Below are 17,187 nucleotides of genomic sequence, written 5' to 3'. Positions count from 1 at the left end.
TTTCCTTGCTTCATAAGAACAAAGCAAAACAACAGAAAAAGCAATGATTTTGCTTTAATGGTTCAGACTACATTGCCAGGACACACCCTGTGACCTATTGCTGGGTCTGTTCCACAGCTTTAGAGGCCACTGCTGTCTGACTCCAGGAGTTGGGGGACAGCAATAAATCATAACTGGGCACATTCAAACTTCAAACCCCAAGTGCAGAAACCTGGATTATACACGTCTGTTGGGTGAATGACAAGACAGTGGTGTGCAGAGCATCATCAAGGTCAGACCTGGCTCTGCACGGTCGATTGGGCAGTTTTCCTGCTCATGGCACCAGCAAGTGGATTGTGTGACTGAGTCAAAGCTACAGCCCAGCCCCAAGAGCAGCAAAGGACACGTTGGGTCATCCTTAGGTGATATCCAGCACACTTCTGATTGGCTCCTGTAAAAGCTGTAGTTCTGCCTCAGCCAGAGCAACTGAGACTTTGTTTTGCTAGCTCTTACACCTGGCCCAATGAGAGGCCAAGAGCTGGGCAAGAAGTATCTGGAAGTGCCACCTCCTGCCTTCCTGACCCCTGTTCATTGTGTGCCTGCAGAAAAGCTCTGGTTGGTCCTCTGTGCCCAGGTGAATACTGTTGCGTGTGCTGAGCATTGCAGAGGCAGCAAAGGATCCCCCAGCCAAGCAACTGGCTGGACCTGTTGGCATGAGGAAGGAGGGCGCGAGAGAATGGTATGGGTCATTCCAGCTGCTGCTCCTAGAAAATTTGGTTCTGTGGCTTTAAGAAACCCTGATTGCTGTGAAGGACAGCCTCCAGCTCCAGGGGTGATCTGTCAGGCTTATTGAGGCTGACTTCTCCCACCTGCGCACAATGCAAGGCCACAGAAATTGTGCTTTGCCAAGAGTGAGCAACTCGGAGGTGAGTCTCCAAGCATGAAGGGGCTGGACTTGATGGAAACATGAACTCGCCACCTGGAAGAGCTTTGTGGCCTTTGCCTTCAAGTGGCCTTGATGCTGTCACTGTGCCAAGTGAGAAAAATGTAGCGCGCCAGGGAAGTCTGTCCTGGCCAAGCAGAGCTGTGTGGCCTTGGCTCCCCTGCTCCCCTTGCCTCTGAGCCTCTGTAATTGTGCTGATCTGGCGGTATCCCTGCTGCAGCATCCTGCCTACACTTTGGCCAACAAAGCTGACTGTTCCTCAGATCATAGCAAGGATGAAACCAGCCTCACGTCCTCCAGAAGAGGCTGCTTTTCGGTGAGGTCCCTCTTCTTCCACAAGCCCCAGTTAGATCCAGCTTAAATTGGCACAGAGACTCAGGGTTCCAGGGTTGGCTTCAGGTTCCTGTGTTATAAACAACAAACTGGGTTTCGTGAACTGGAAGGGTGTGGATGCACTTGAGAGCATCCTTGCAAACAGCTGAATTTGGCTGTGGAAGCAAAGGATCAACTTGGGAAGCAGGCAGCTGTTGTTCTCCCTGAGCCCCCTCTCGGCACATGCACACACATATTCCCTGGTGGCTCATATGTCATCTGGGCATCATGATACACCAGCATTTCCACTTCAGCTGGCTGCGAGATCAGCTTGTGCTGCAATCAGCAGATGCTTATCCGTTAAGCCGTGAAACTCTGGACAGGCCTCAGAGTCCTTGTCATCTACGCTCTGCGCTCCACAATGGGGCTTGAAAGTTTATCTCCTCTGGTGTGGCAGGCAAAGTGGAGAGGGCTGAGGGCTGTGCATTTTTGAATTCCCAAAGAGGAGGAAGGAGGGCATCTGCAGCTCCATTTGTCTTGACACAAATCCCTCTTGCCTTAAGATGCCAGCATTTTGCTGCAGAGGATGGAGGCTGCCGCTTGCTACAGACTCATCCCAGGAATGCATGAGAAGATTTTGTCGCCCTCTGATCTGTTTGGCAAGGAAACCGGCTTTAAACTAAGGCCCAGACCACCTCTCTTAGTGGCTGTAAAGAAATGCAGCATTCCCTTCGCCCATGGCTACTGTGGTGTCTCAGGCTGTGGAGCCTCTAACCCCCCCCCCACTCCCTCCCCCAGAAAGATGCAGTCACCCAGAGCAGGGCTGTGCAGTTACTCTGTAGGCTTTGGGGCTTGTGCAGTGCCCCCATCTCTGTTGGAGGTCCGGAGAGTCAGTGTGGTTGATAGATTAGAGGGCTGGGCTGAGCTCCGGCCTGTGGTCCCACCTAACTGAATGGCCTCAGCTGCAAGTCGCCACCTCTCAGCCTCCGGTTCAATGTCACTGACAGGCATGTTTCGATAGCAAGCCCAGTAAGGACTGCGGCACATTTGCAAAGTGAATGGAGCAACATGATTTGAATGGTGTAGGGCTGGGAGAGAGAAGCTGCTGTTCCTGCCCCATCCTGGCTTTCCCATCCTGAGAAGGAGAGGGGGGGGAGAGGGGATGCAACCCTCTGGGTCTAGCTAACTGGGTGCCAACAGCAGGTGCCCAGTCTGCCAAGTGGCAACACCAAGTGGCTGACCAGCCCTGGTGAGGAAGGTAAGGTAAACTGGGCTCCCAAACTTTCTGAGGCCCAAAAACCTCAATAGGGTACAAGAGGGTGTGTAAGCCTTGGGAGGAGCCTGTGCTGAAGGGGACCCCAGAGACTGAACTAACTCCCTTGTCCCTGCTACAAGGGCATTCAGGCACCAGAGTGCCACCACTAGGGAAAACACAAGCTGGGTCCAGCACTTGGCTGAGAGCTTCTGGTTTAATGCACAACAGGGCAAGAAGCAGTCTCAGCAGCGTGCCTCTTTCCACTGGCACAAAGAGGCCTCCCCAGTTCACATGGGGACGTACCATAGGACGGGCTTAGCTGCTCAATTCAGTCCTGCTCCTTCGTGGCTTCCAAGCAGTTGTTTGTCACCCTCGCCGGCCATGGAGGGAGCTCTTCCTCCTCATGAGAATGCACAGAGTTGCAGGAGGAGAAGCGTGCAGCTGCCCTGAGGCTGAGCCAGGCCAAGCCTGTGGATGCTGTGTGCTAAGAAGACCAAAACCCCAAAGCAGCAGCTGGGAGTTAAGGCCACTGGGAAGAAAATGTGCTTTCGGAAGTGAGGGCTGGTTCCACCCTTTCCCAGCAGGTCCTCCTGGCAGCTGGACTTTTGGCTTCACCACATATCCTGGAAGCGTTGTAGAAATGGTTCTGAGTTTCCCCCAGGTTCCTTTGGTATAACAAGGTTCCTTTCCCTGGCTGAGACGCTGCCTCCCATCACCCCCAGCATTGCTCAAGGCACGTGGCTGAAGAAGGGGGGCTTTTTCTCTATTGCTGTGTGCTTCAAGCCTCTCTCCCTCTCCCATTTCTACTCGTCCCCAGCAAGGTAGCCTCTTGTTGGTGTGTCCATCGCCACAGGCTTTGTTGAGAAGGTAGCAGCAGAAGGTTCAAAAGTGCCTAAAGGAAACAGGGCCGCAGCCATCTCCCCTAGACGTGGCATCTGCTGCCTGGTGTTGATGGCAGTGCAGAGAAGGTCCTGATGGGCAAATGTAACTCATGGCCGGGGGCTAAGCGAAATGATTTTTACACAACCAGCAAGACTGGCAAATGTCTTGACCTGGGAGGGAGGGAGGCAGAGGAGGAGGCAGAATGAATGTCTCTTAAGGTCACAAATTGCTTGGAATTTGTGGTTAGTGCAAGAGTGAGTGTTGGCACCTTGGTCTGGCTTCTGGCTCTCGTTATTCTTCTTTCGGCTTCTCCACAGTAAGGAAAGTGTCTGCTTTGCTGGCCTGGAGCTCCGAGTCACTGAGGTGCTTCTTCTCCCGGCCCTGATCACCTTTTGACCTCGTCCAGGATGGGGAGCGCAGGTAGCCGGCCCGGGGGTTAGGGTGGGGGTGGGGGTGCAGACCTATGCCGAGAGAAAGAAAGGCAGGTCGGGACTGACCAGCACACCTGGTTGCTTCCTCACACCGACAGACCTTTCGTTAGGACTGCCGTATGTCCGGAATTTCCCAGACACATCTGGGGATTTGTCCACCAAAAATAGCGTCCAGGCAGAGTTTTCAGAAATTGTTTAGAATGTTTGGGAAAATCCGGGTATATGACAGCCTTCACTGGAAGTGTTGGGTTGTTGTTGTTGCAAATTCCCTATTTTAAAAAGCTCAAAACTTTCTTTCTTCTTTCTTGGGGATTTTGCAAAAATCAGGGCTCAGCCACACTTTCGTCTGCCCATATTCTGATTGCATTGTGTACCAACTAATTCCCCCAGGTCTAAGAGCTTCCCCATTGTTCTGTGGCTGTGCCTTGAGAAAAATCCATTGTACCCATTGACTCAATAGCTCGGTAAGCAACATCTCTCTTCGGATTTTCTATGCATCTGAGAAGATCCAGTTCAGTGGGTAAGAACTGATTTTCACAAGGCACAGCTGCAGAACAATGAGAAAACCTCTCGGACCCTGGGGATTTACCGTATTTTTCCATGTATAACATGCCCCCATGTATAAGATGCCCCCTATTTTGGGGGACTCCAAATTAAGAAAATGGAAAATGGCAGCCAATTGCCAGCAGCCCTTCTCACAGCCACCAATCATCAGCACTATCACCACTGAGAATCTCCTGCTCGCAGCTGCGACCAATCGCCCAACCCCACTCTGCACTACCCAAGTATAAGACGAGGGAAATTTTAAAGCTAATTTTTAAATTAAAGACCCTCGTCTTATAGACGGAAAAGTACGGTAATCGGGGCACAATGCAATCAAAATACAAGTCAAGTTTGGGCGAGCCCTTAATTTGTGACCCATCTTTCCACATACTGGGTATCAAAGGCAGCTATCTGAAGCAATGTACAATAAAAACAAAACAAATATCCAAAGCAGATAAAACAACAGCAGAGCAGAAGAGAAGCAGATTAAAACAGTAACCAACTTAAAATTCTCAGTGAGAAACACAAAGTCCTCCCACTCCGGCGAGGGGCAGCTAGTCATGCGCAACACCAGCTCCCAGCTGTGTCCACATCAAAGGACACATCAAGCTAGTTCCGTGGGGCCTTGATGAGCGGCTCACGTGGGTCTCCCTTGCTGTACTTGCGGCCTGTGCAGCCAATACATTTTGCAAGGCCTGCTCAAAATCGAATAAGCTCCCTTTCCAGACGCAGCCTCCCAGTGAAAGAGGGAGGACTTTGAGCCCCGCATTTTCTGTGAAGAAGTAGAACAGAGGTGTGGGATCCACTGGGTGTTTTTGGCAGATCCCCTGAGAGTCTGCTCACCTCATTCTGTGTGATGCATACACATGATGGCCGATAATAACAAATCAAAAAGCCGACCTGCAGCCTGGATTTCCCTCCCTGCCTCTTCTTGTCTGCTGAGAGTGCAGGGAACTCTCCTCATTAATTCCACTCACACTTTCCCACCAAGGAGGCTGATCTGCATTTCCACTCCATCTGTGTCACTGGGATGCAGCTGCTGCCTCCGCAGACACCATCGCAGACACCTTCTTCATACCCCTCTCAGCACAGCTGCTCATCATGCCATTGCTCTGGGAGGGGCAGGAGAAGAGGGCCTGGAATCATGGGATGGGGGAGCCCTCCCTCCTCCCTACACACACAGCGCACAAGCCCTCCCTAGAGCAATAGCTTGCGCATCATCCTCAAGCAGATAATGAGGACATCATCACTCTGAGGAGAACCAGCTTGCCCCAGGGAGAAGCTTGATATTTTCCACAATCAAGGAGAACATCCTCTAAGCCAAAGTGTCTCCCTTTCTGAGACACCTGTCAAATGCTATCTGTTTTCTGAGACTCTTGGCACAGCTGGGCTGCTTAATGAGGCGCACACACACCCCTACCGGCATACTTGATTAAGCAGATTTCACACTGTCACTCCATGCTTAGGTTCCTTATCATCACAGGTGGGGTTGATTGGCTCAGGTGACCTTTCTGCCGCAGCAGCTCTGCCTGGGGTGATGTGCAAGCCCCACAAGGCAGTTGCCAGGCACTCTTCCCCCCGCCACAGCCCTAGTCTTTGTGCCCTAGATCTTGCCTAGCTGATTAAAAGTATCTTACTCTGTTTGCAATCCTGTTCCCACTTAACTGGGAGTAAGCACCATAGAACTCAGTGGGACTTACTTCTGGCTAGAGATGGATAAGATTACACTGCAAGAATTGGGCCTCATAGACTCACTCTTGTGCACTGAACATCGACAGCTTTTTTAAAAGTAATTTTGAGAATTAGATGCATGACAAAAAAGAAATTAGGGCACCTGAGTACAGAAACACACTTTGCGGAGCCGTAAGGCACCATACAGAGTTGCCATTTTGCAATTGAATATGCTTCAGGTTGGAAGGCAACAGATCTCAGGGTGTACATCTGATGCTTAGGCCCTTTGTGGCTTCATGTCTGAACTGCTTCTTGTTAAACTTAAAGCCTGGGGAGGGGAACAAGAGATCAGACTTATACTGAAATCAATAAAATCCTACCGAATGGGGTAACAACATTAATCCCGGCCAGCAGGAACTATGGTATAAAAAGGAAAGCATTCTAAGAAGCTGCAGAAACGGCAACTTTGTTTGTGGTTAGAAAAATTTCTAGGATCAAAACTGGAGAGCAGAGTCGCCTCTCCAGATAGGCTTCTCCTAAGTAATCTCACACTTGCAAGTGAGATTACTAGAGGGTGGGATGGGTGGAAAGGTGTCAGCTGACACCCCCCCCCCCCAGGATAAGGCACTTGCTTAGCTGCTTTGCAAAGCCAATTTATATGACACTGCCTCTGCCCACATGCCTAGCAGGATGAGTGCCACATTAATCTGCAGCTGTTGGCTCGACCCAGCAGTCTCATCTTGCGCTCTTTTGTCAAGGATGATAGGAGTTGTAGTCCAGCAACATTTCAAGGCCCACAGCTTGCTGATACCTCTTTTGAATCCCAACATGTTTCTCCCCCAGCCTTTGGAGCTATCTTAGGTCTATGCAGATGTATGCAGTTGGAATTGACTAATTCAGGGGTCTGCAACCCGCGGCTCCGGAGCCGCATGTGGCTCTTTTACACCTTTGCCGCGGCTCCGGGGCGGATACTAGCAAGGGGAGGAGGCGCATTGTGCGCTCTGAGACTCCCCACTGTGGCGGGCGCTGTACTGGCTGTGACGTCGCATGGGGGCAGTGCGTGCGTTAGTCACGCACCGTCCCGACGTCACCTTCCTGCCCGCTGTCAGATCGCGGCTCCGGAGATATATTTGTTTTAAATGTCGCAATGGTTTTGCGGCTCCCAGGTTTTTTTTCCTTCGGAAACAGGTCCAAGTGGCTCTTTTTGTCTTAAAGGTTGCAGACCCCTGGACTAATTAGTTCCTCCATTTTCAAGCTTGCATAATTAATTGGTGTAAGATTCAATCGAGAGACCATGCTTACCAGCAGGGGATTCATTGCCTGTATTCTCATCGTCGGAGTCAGCAAAGACCTCCGCCAGCTCCTGGTCAGACATGTCTGTAAGCTCAGTTAGGTCCAGAAGGTCAAAGTGCACCTCGAGGGAGGAGACGCTGCTCAAAGGCTCTGCGGAGACAAAATGTCAGTGAGAACCATGACCGGTTAGGCAGTGTGGGAACAGATGAGAAGGCTCTCTGATAGGGTCAGTTGTCCTGGACTCGGACATGCCCTCCCCACACTGCAGATGGTCTGCAAACTGAGGCCTGAGAGGGAACACTGGCGGGTTAATGGCAGAGGCAAGATTTGAGCCAGGGACTTTCCTGATTCCGTAGCTCAGCCTTTTAGCCTCTGCACTTTAAATGAATGCAAAGTATGCTTCTTATTTGTGGTAAGCTCCCAGATGGGCCTTTCTGCAGCTCCCAGGAGATGCAGCTGTAAGGGAGTCCAGGGTCTCAGGGGGAGTTGCTGAGCTGGGCTAGGGGCCCAGAAAGCTCTTTGCCTTCTCCTACAGTCAGCAGAGAGCCAACTCCTTCCTTCCAGATTTTACTTACGCCTGCGCTCTGCAACCTGCAGCAGCCCGGAAGTGGGGATTGGGATCCCTCCTTCTTCCTCAGCAGGGGGGCTGTGGGGCTCTTCCACCAGTCCATGTATGGGTACAATAATGGGGGCCAGCCGCTCTGGCGTTTGGGCCCCTTTAATCAGCTCTGAAACGACAAAGGGTTGCATCTGCTTACAGGAGACATGGTAGGAGAGCAGAGGGAGAATCACTACCCAGGCCTGATCAGACCCACCCACCCAGCATCAGCATCCCTTTTCAGTTCAGGTGGATACAGTCAGGCTTGGTGGCCAACAGGTAGGAGAGGCCTGTTTCCCATACAAGCCCCCCCCCCCCAATTGGCATGAAGGAAGCTGAGTGGGACTGCCCTTTGTTTCTGCAGTGAATTCTGGGAACAGACCCCTAAACTGACACCAGCCTGGATGGCTACTAGCCACGACGGTTCTGCCTCCACAGTCTGAGGCTGTAATCCTTCTGTAGACCACTTGCACTCAGGTTCTGCTTGAGGGTTTCCCACAGGCACATCACGGGCCACTGTGAGAACAGGATGCTGGACTAGATGGGCCACTGGCCTGATCCTGCAGGTTTTTCTAATGCTTCTCTGTTCTTAAACTCCAGCTCCTTATCCAGGCCACTCCTACAACTTATCCATGGCAGATGAGAAACCAAGGAACAATTTCCATCCCCTGCTTCTACCAAAGCTCAGATGTTGGGTCACCGTTCAGCTGAGCTACAGCATTCCTCTTTTCTTTGGCTCTCCATTTTTGCATTTCTTCACCCTCCTGTACTGAATTCGGCTGCAGGGATTAATCCAGCCTGCCGCGTCAACCATGTCTAGCTGCAACTTGGCTGTCTCCCGTGTGTGTGTGTGTGTGTGTGTGTGTTATCCCCTCCTTGCATCTAGCAGAGACTGGCACCATGTCAAAAACGTCTCCCACGGTTCTTCCACTTAAACTTCAGCTTAAGATATTTGCTGTTGCTCTTCCTGCAGGTTCCTCCTGCGGCCTCACTCCTTAATAGCTTTCTCTTCGACTCCAAGCCCTTAACCAAGCCTCTGCCAACCAAAGGCCTTCCAGATTCATGGGGGGTAAGTCTGTCAGTGGCTCCTAGCCACGATGGCCATGCTCGGCCTCCACAGTCAGAGGCAACCTGCTTCTGAACAGGAGTTGCTGGGAATCAAAGTGAGGAGAGGGCTCTTGGGCTCAGCTCCTGCTTGAGGGTTCCCCACTGGCATCTGGGTAGCTACCCTGAGAAAAGGACACCTGGATTTACATCCATACATATAAAATTTCATATGGAAATCTGTGCCCTCTTTTTTACGTAATTGGAATGCCAGCCTGCAATACCCCTGTGGTCTTTGTCCTCTCATCTTCCCTTCCTATTTCCCTCTTTACGTGGCTCCCGTTCAGGCCAAGCCAAGCCAAACAGATGCACTTCTGTGGGCTCATGGTCTTAGAATCATAGAATTGTAGAGTTGGAAGGGACCCGGAGGATCGTCTGAGTCCCACCCCCTGCAATGCAGGAATAGGCAGCGGTCCTATACTAAGGTTACCAGGTTTTTTAAATGATTCCAGGGACACTTATTGTTTGCTATGTACATGTGAATGCTGAGAAAGCTGTAAATCCGGGGACTGTCCCCGGGAAACGGGGACATCTGGTAACCTTATCCTATACCGGGATCGAACCTGCGGTCTTGGCATTATCAGCACCATGCTCTAACCAACTGAGATATCCAGGCTTCAAAGCATCCTTGTGCAGCTTTCTTCTAGGATGGGCACCCCAAACTGAAAAAGGGGGTAAATGAGCAAAGCTGCACAATATGCCAAAAGAGGCTCTTTGCAGCTGTGAGGCTGTTAACAAAGGGGCTGTGTTTGCAAAGGCAGACACCTGATACACCCCCCCACCCCTTGTTTCCTTCCTTCTCCTTGCCCTTCCTTCTGTTTGCTCAGCCTTGGATGAAGAGATCATCCAGGAAAGGGGGAGGGAGCCTTATCTCCCCCTTCCCCAGTACTAAGCACTCTTCCTGTTTTGTCCCACACCTCTAGGACTCCTAGAGCTACCCAGAGAGGTGTGGGACAAAACAGGAAGAGCAGCAGCTGGCTTTGCCTGAAGAGCGGCAAAGGAAGAAAGGTTGGCACTTTCTCCCAGGGCAACTTACAGATGGGTACCAAGAACCTGGGGCTCCTGCTAAGGAACCAGCTGCTGCTGGGAGTTGCAATGACAAAAGACTGGTCTGTTTGAGAGCAGGCCAGCAGGCAGACCCAGAACAAAGGCTGGTCTGTCAGGAGGAAGGAAGATGCCACCAGAGCTACTGTCCTGACTGTGAGCCATGGGCTGTGTGTGCTCAGATGTCGCCCCACTGACCCCATACTCCATGGCCATCAGTTTTGTACCCAAGGGGTGGAAGACATGCCAGCAGCCTTGGCTTCTGTATGTGCAGGTAATCTCAGCAATGCAATTGCACAAGAGTCTAGAACAGTCACACAATGAGAGACTCTGAGCCAGCAGCCTTCCCCAACCTGATTCCCTCCAGCTGTTTTGGTGCATGATTCCAATCAGCAGCACTGGCTGGGGATGATGAGAACTGTGGTCCAAAACAGCTGGAGGGCACCAGGCTGGGGAAGGCTGCTGTAGTAAATCCTATTCTTTGGTGTTCCCTGTAGGTCATAGTTCAGGTTTCCCCAGATGCTCTGATGAGACGTTCACTTTGCCCAGTGTTGGCAGCTAAGTCAGGGGCTTGTTGTGGTACACATGACCCTCCCCAGGTGCCAGGACTTTACATGTGTCCCCCCCCTTTACATCATGGCTGGTGCCAGAAAGGCTGTGTCTGCACAGTCCATTCATATAAAGGCTTCAGCTAGAGAGACACAGAAAAGCAGAACCTCCGAGCTTGGGAAATCATTCTCCGCCTCGTCCATTGTGCCAAGGCCACACACAGGCACTGCCCCAGCACCATGCCAGCTATCAGGCAACTGGCACCCTACAACAGGAGCACATGAGGTTTGTGCCACAAATGATTGGCAGGCTGGGTCCTACCCGCTCATTAACAGGCAGGATGTTGGTGCTGTTACCCAGAGCATAAATGCAAATCCCCGCTAGCTAAGCATGCATGTTGATGTGCTGGGAAGACCCATGGTCAACGCTGCTCTCGTTTTTCACATCACTCTCCCCCACAAAACTACCCTCCTCCAGCAATTGTGTCCTGAATTTGAGTCCTTCAGCGTACCCTTACATGATTGCAAGTGTGCGTGTATGTGTGCACTTCCAGAATTTTGCCGTGGCATCACACTGGAAAAACAAAGTGCTCTTTAATTTCCATGCCTCCTCCTCTCATCCACAGACGTGCAGCAGCAGCGCAATGTGCCCAGCAGGAGGAGGGTGGGGGAGTTGGGCATTGATTCCCAATAGAGATGTACTAGCAGCACTGAATGAAGCAAGGGGCAATATTCCCTAATGGACTGGAGCTAAGGGGAAAGGGAGCCCACAGCCCTTGCTTGCTCCAGGGGCAATGAACCTATTAGCATTGAGCAGAGAGAACAAGAAGTCTCCATTTAGCCAGCTCAAACAAGGGCAGTGAAAGGGGGGAATTTCAGTGAGAGCAACATCTTCTTTTCCTGAGCTGCTGACAACATTTGGGGTTTGAGAATGCCTCCCAAACTACGTTGTGAGCAATCGAGCCATGGATCCAAAGCTGCTGCTTCGTCTTCATCTTCTTCTTTGCCAGTTCTGCAGTCAGCATGCTCTGATCTATTTGATTGGGATGATGGGGCCCTGGGGAATACATGGACTAGTGTGGGTAAAAATCTGGTTCTTTTTTAACGTAAGAGTCATGAAGGGGCTTTGGGGGTGCAGCACTGCCAGCAGGGGTGATGCTCATTTCAAAGGGGCCCCCAATATCCAAGAGCATCCACTGTCCTTTTCCAACAGTAGATACAGAACAAACACGCTTTTCTCCTAGCCCAAACAGAGCTGTTTACTTAACTGTGTCTGGATTCTTTCCAAACTCTTTGCATTTAATCCAACCCATTCTACAGGTTGCAGAACTCCTTGCTGAGTCAGAATTGCCTGTTTAACCTGCAGCAGCTCGTGGTGATCAGCAGATTCCACCTTACAAACAGCTCCAGTAGGGAATGCTTTTTTCCTCCAGAAAAGAGAAGTACCGGGGCTATGGTTTGTCTTGAAACCCACCCCCATTGGTTTGTTGATTTTGCTGGTTAGTTTTCTGCATGCATATGTAGTCTGCTTTCATGGTAAAGTGGCCACCAATGCAACTATTTAAAATCGTCTTAACAACCAATAAAAACCGATCTAAACAAAATTAAGACAGATGTTTAACCAGCTAAGTATTTGGGGATTTGCTGCATCCCAGTAGTAAACAAAATATACTCTGCACATGTTCAGAGGTGCTGAACATGTTCCTCATTCTGCAGCTGAAACCCAGCATGGGAACCATTTTCTGGGCACATCTGGAATTTTGAGGGAGTGCCAATGCCTCTGATCTCTTCTCTCCCTAGAACAGCCCCCATCCCGAGAGACAGAAAGAGTGAAAATGCACGCACGCACGCACGCACACGCACACACACACACACACACGTGTGTTCTGCTTTTCCAAAGGATCTAAATAAAATACGTAATCTGAGCCTTGAAAAACACATAGAAGTGAAAGAGGATGTGGGAAAGAGCAACATTCTTCCAACTTCCTCCTTTAGTGCTATAGCTACACACTTTTCAAGGGGGAGAAAGTAGGACCACCCCCCCCCCACAAATTTATGGACAATAAGACAGTGAATGGGGGTGGGTAGGCCAAAAGCCATTGTGGACACCCAAGCAAGACCTCAAGGGTGCCATTGTGCTCATGGGTGCCAAGTTACCAACTCCTGGCTTGTGTATGTGTATTATTATATAGATTCACATGATATTCCAGTCTGGGGGGAAAGGACAACAATTCCCCCCAACTCTTCTTGCTGAGCAGAAGCTGCCAGGATCCTCTTTTCTTTTTTACAGTATTGACTCATCATTAAGCCTTGGTTTCTTTATGAAATATCACTGACATGCTTTTGATTGGCTCAAAACAAACACAGTAGCCCAGACTCAGGAGGTCACTAGTAACAGCCACATCTAAATGTCAGATTTATTTTTCTAAAGGAGGGTGTGCAGTGTTAATAAGGAAATTTTTGGATCATTCCTGCTGTGGGGGTGGGGGGCAGGAAAGAAGGGAGATGCTGTGTTAAAGGATATTATTTCTGCTTGCTCCCCGATGGAGCACCATAATGCAAAAATCATTCCTTCATAGTGTGTTTCTGTCTCTAACAAAAGAGTCTTAGATAAGGTTTTGTATTCTCATGTGCCTGCTGCTTTTATGATCTCTTCTGCTTCCTCTGAAATGAATGCATATCCTTCCCCATCTACCCCACCAGTCTCCATCTCCCTTCCCTCCCTCTGTTGCCTCTTCTGTGTCAGAAATGTAGGCTGCAGAGCAGGGGCAGGGACAACCTGCGGCTCTCAGGCTCATTGCAAAAACGCTCTGCAAGCCATCAGTTCAGGCCTCTGACAAGAGGGATCTGTTCCTCCCCTGGCAGTCTGCTGGGTGGAGAGGGAGAGGAAGCAAGAAGAGGGGTGTCAGAAAGAGAGAGGAGGGGTGTCAGAAAAAGACGAGAGGGGGGGAGGATGTCAAAAAGACAGAGAGAACAAAGGGTGCCAGAAAGAGACAGTGGTAGGCAGGGGAGGGGGAGAAGGGGCTGCTGGAGACAGAGAGAGGTGGAGAAGAAGGGGTGCCTAAAAGTGAGAGAGAAAATAGGGAGCAGTGGAAAAAATGGATAGCAAGGAGAGAAAGAAAAGGAGATGTTCACTGCCCATTTTTGACCCTGGCCCCACCCACTGCTGTTATCTGTTTTGCCGACCAACAGTATATAAACCCTACAGATCACCCTAGGGAAGGAGGCCCTTGCCTTGAGAGAGAGAGAGAAAAGTTCCTTGCTGCTCCTGCCAATGCATGCCTGGACTCCTCCTGCTCAATATATTCCTCACCTATCTGTGCCAATAGGAAGCTGGTCTGCGCCAGCCCTTGTGTATGTAAAGCGGCCCCCCAGGGCTGGACTCCAGCAGGAGAGGTTCTGCTAACTCCAACTATACTAGAGCCATCCCTGGGTGTCTGATGAAATGCGTCTGGCCAGATCTTGGAATCAGGTTTGAAAACGTGTGCGTGTTTAAATGTTAAAATCATGCCGATGCATTATAAGGCATTAATGTTAAGCATCTGGTTGCCAGATTCAGGAACTGCATCTTTCTTCTGAGGCTCCTAAATCTGACAACATCCCTAACGGAGAATGTTGAGAGGGAATCCAATTAGGAGAATTTGCTGGTGACTGTTGAGTTGGAAGGACTGGAGCTGTCTGGGGAAATCACCCCAGCTGCTCTGCGCTGGTTGCCCCTTCCCCCTGCATCCCCCTCCCCAATCTACATCCTCCCCACAAAAAGGAGGGAGCCTGCCTACTTCTCTCAACTCCCATCATCTCAGCTCCTCTCCCAGCTGCCTCCTCCAGCATCCTTCCTGCAGCTGAAGGAAGGGGGCTTGGAGGAGTGGGGGGCGGGCGTGTGGAGATTCTCACAACTGCTGCTGACTCATATTATGTGAAAGGCGCTCCAGGTCACCGGGCCTGGACTGATGGAAGCTGCGCGTTTGGTACGGGGAATAAACCACTGGCTGCGGATACTCAAAACAAGAGCTGCCAGGAATCAGGCCAGTCAGAGATGGAAGCCTTTCCATAAATGTGTATGGGGTGGAGTGAGGGGAGGAGGAAGGTAGCAGGGGCCTGAATGAAATTCATGCTTTATCTCTCCAATATTATTCAGCACCCCTTCTCGCCCCCTGCTAGTGGCAAAGAGAGTTGGGGTAAAAGGGCAAGAGACGCATCAATCAGCAGCTCAAGCCCTGGGGAGGGTGCTGATTGAGTTTATTCAGCGAAAAGAGGAAAGAACTCTGCACATGCTCAAGGGCGCTCTTGCGCGAGGCCTATAATGAAAAACAAGCAAAGCCCGGCGGGGTCCTGGGCCAACTCGCCTCATCCTGAGCCCTTGTGAAGCACAAGGGGGCCCTCGTTGCGGGTTCCGATGCTGGCCTATCTCAGCATCTTCCCAACGGCAGGGCAGCAGCGAGGAGGCGCTTCCCTCCGGCGGCGGAGAACCAGCCTGCCCGCAGGCTTGCCTGGTCAGGGGAAGCTGGTCAGGGCATCGGGCTGCTGGGCTGCCTTTCCTCGCCTGCTGGGCTCCAGATGTGGCACAGGGACGATACCCTCGAGGGGTGCCACAGCTGGGGCAGCTGAGAGACCTTCTGCCTGCTTCTAGGAGGGATAGGGAAGAGATCTTTCTCCAGCTTGGAGCAAAGTGGAGAGGGCGCACACTACTTGCCCTGGGCAAGACCCCTGGAGCTGCTGCCTCCCTCCCGCTCCACGCAAAGCAGCCGGCCAGGCTACTTGCAGCCCCAAGTGCCAAGCAGGCGCCCCGCAAGGCAGCCAGCTTCATCGGTCCCTCCAAGCACGCATCACCCCGGAGCATCTTGCAAAGCGGCAATGGACAAACCTGCCCAAACGCGACTTCCCCACCGCGCCCAAGGCAGCCACACCCTCCCCGGCCCAGAGGTCCAGACTCCACTCCGGGAGCATTCTGGTCACACCCCACTGCGCGCCCCATCCATCCTCCGCGGACACACTCCGCGGCGCCTCGCCTAAGTTGGGGGCGCGCGGTGGGGATCCCCAATGCGCCCTCCGCCCGAGTCACCACCAACTAAGAGCGATGCCCCCCTAGCCACCGGCCTGGTGATCCCTATGATTCGCGGCCGGGAACTGGTCAGTCCACTTGGGGACCCTTCCTGGCCAGCGCGGGGAGGGAGAGGATGGCGGCCCCGTCCAACTGCCCCCTTGGAGCGTCCGAGGCGCCCTTCTGCCCGTCCGGGCAGCTCCTGCGCAGCAGCGCCCGCTGCAGGCGAGACGGTGCCCCTCACCGCGGCATCGGGGCGGCGGCCCCACTTGCTCCAGCGATCCACCAAGGGAGGGAGCGAGGGCGCCCGCTAGGGCTGCGTCCCCCGTCGCGAGCGGCACACTTACCCGGGGTGGAGGCCCCTCCCGGCCCCTCCATGCGTCCGGGCTGCTGCAGCCGCTGCGTTCGTGCGCTCCTCCGCCTGACGAGCCGTCGCCGCCTCCGTGCGCGCCGCTCTGGTCACTGCACCAGCCGCGCCAGCAGCCCGAGCGCTCATCGCCGGGGAGGAGCAGGAGTGGGCCCGGCCGGCCGGTTCGGGCGGGGGGCGAGGCAGGAAGGCAGGCGCAGCAGAGCAGCGGCGGCCGCGGCAGCCCCCCACCTCGGCCGTCGAGGAGCGCCGCTAGGCACTGGCCGAGGGGAGGGGGAGGGGGCGGGGTGCGCGGGAGGCGGCCGCGCCAGCGAGCGAGTGGCCCGCCCGCCGCTCCGCACACCACCGGCTCACCCAGCGGGCTGCTGGGCTGACTTGGGCGTTCGGCTCCCTCCGGAACCTTCCCCGACCGCCTCGCGAAATCGGAGCCCTGGAACGTCGAAAAGGCGAGCGCCCCTGAGCACGTGCAGAGTTCCCGGCGCAATCCGCATCCCGCTGAAGTCAGGGGAAGGGACCTTCTGGGTGGCAGGCTTGCAGCGGGCCCGCGGGACCCAGGGCCAGGGAGGATCAGAGACAGAGAGGCGGGGAGAGGGCGCTGCGCGGCCTTCACTCCTTTCTTGTGAGGACCCCGGAAGCAACACAGCCCTTAGTCTGACCCAGAACCATAGCCTTGTTTTGACATTCTTATGGGGAAGTCTGTTGCTAAGAAGGAAAAACCTCCAGTTTCAGGGACAGTCTACCAGAGCATTTCAGTTGCTGGGTGGGGCAACAGCAGAGGAGGACTGGGAGTTGTGGGTTTGAGGGTGGAACGAGGATGGTGCCTGGTGGGCATCAGACTGAGCACTGCAAGAAATTCATAGAGAATAAGGCTGTCCAGGACTGCTGATGATGGCGGCCGTGTACAGGATCAGATGCAGCTGATAGGAGTCACAGGTGGGGAGACAGCTCCTGTTGTACTTATGTTCCACTTCTGGGCTTCCCATTGGGACACCTGGCTGGCCACTGTGAGAACAGGATGTGGGAGTAGATGAGCCTTTGGTCTCATCCAGCAAGGCTCCTATTACGAATTTACTGCACCCCCAATAAATCTTTGGGCTCCCTAGGACAGCACCACTTCTCTGTGTAGACATTAAGAACCGTCTGTCTCCCACCAGGCTCAGTATCCCTGGGGAACCA

The 17,187-nt window shown here is 52.7% G+C and overlaps 1 protein-coding gene across 3 annotated transcripts; it reads right to left on the bottom strand.

The window, feature by feature from the left end:
* Window positions 1-37: 37 nt before the first annotated feature.
* On the bottom strand, window positions 38-16,200 carry DBNDD1 (dysbindin domain containing 1). Of its 3 annotated transcripts, none has more exons than XM_081203806.1 (5): window positions 15,992-16,178; window positions 7,885-8,037; window positions 7,319-7,459; window positions 3,640-3,832; window positions 38-3,541 (listed from the first exon to the last, which is right to left on the bottom strand). In XM_081203806.1, exons 1-4 carry the CDS (start codon window positions 16,020-16,022, stop codon window positions 3,663-3,665), a joined length of 495 nt encoding a protein of 164 aa, XP_081059932.1. In that variant the 5' UTR covers window positions 16,023-16,178; the 3' UTR covers window positions 38-3,541; window positions 3,640-3,662. The 3 variants fall into 3 exon arrangements, with proteins under 3 accessions (XP_081059932.1, XP_081059931.1, XP_081059933.1); XM_081203807.1 differs by lacking the exon at window positions 38-3,541 and adding an exon at window positions 6,046-6,109 and having other exon boundaries at window positions 3,656-3,832; window positions 15,992-16,200; XM_081203805.1 differs by having other exon boundaries at window positions 38-3,832; window positions 15,992-16,162.
* Between the last annotated feature and the right edge of the window lie 987 nt (window positions 16,201-17,187).

This window comes from Podarcis bocagei (assembly GCF_964188305.1).
Source record: "Podarcis bocagei genome assembly, chromosome: 7".
In the NCBI taxonomy this organism is placed as follows: domain Eukaryota; kingdom Metazoa; phylum Chordata; class Lepidosauria; order Squamata; family Lacertidae; genus Podarcis; species Podarcis bocagei.
Note: the sequence above shows the minus strand (reverse complement) of the source record. Positions and strands in the feature narration are given on the sequence as shown.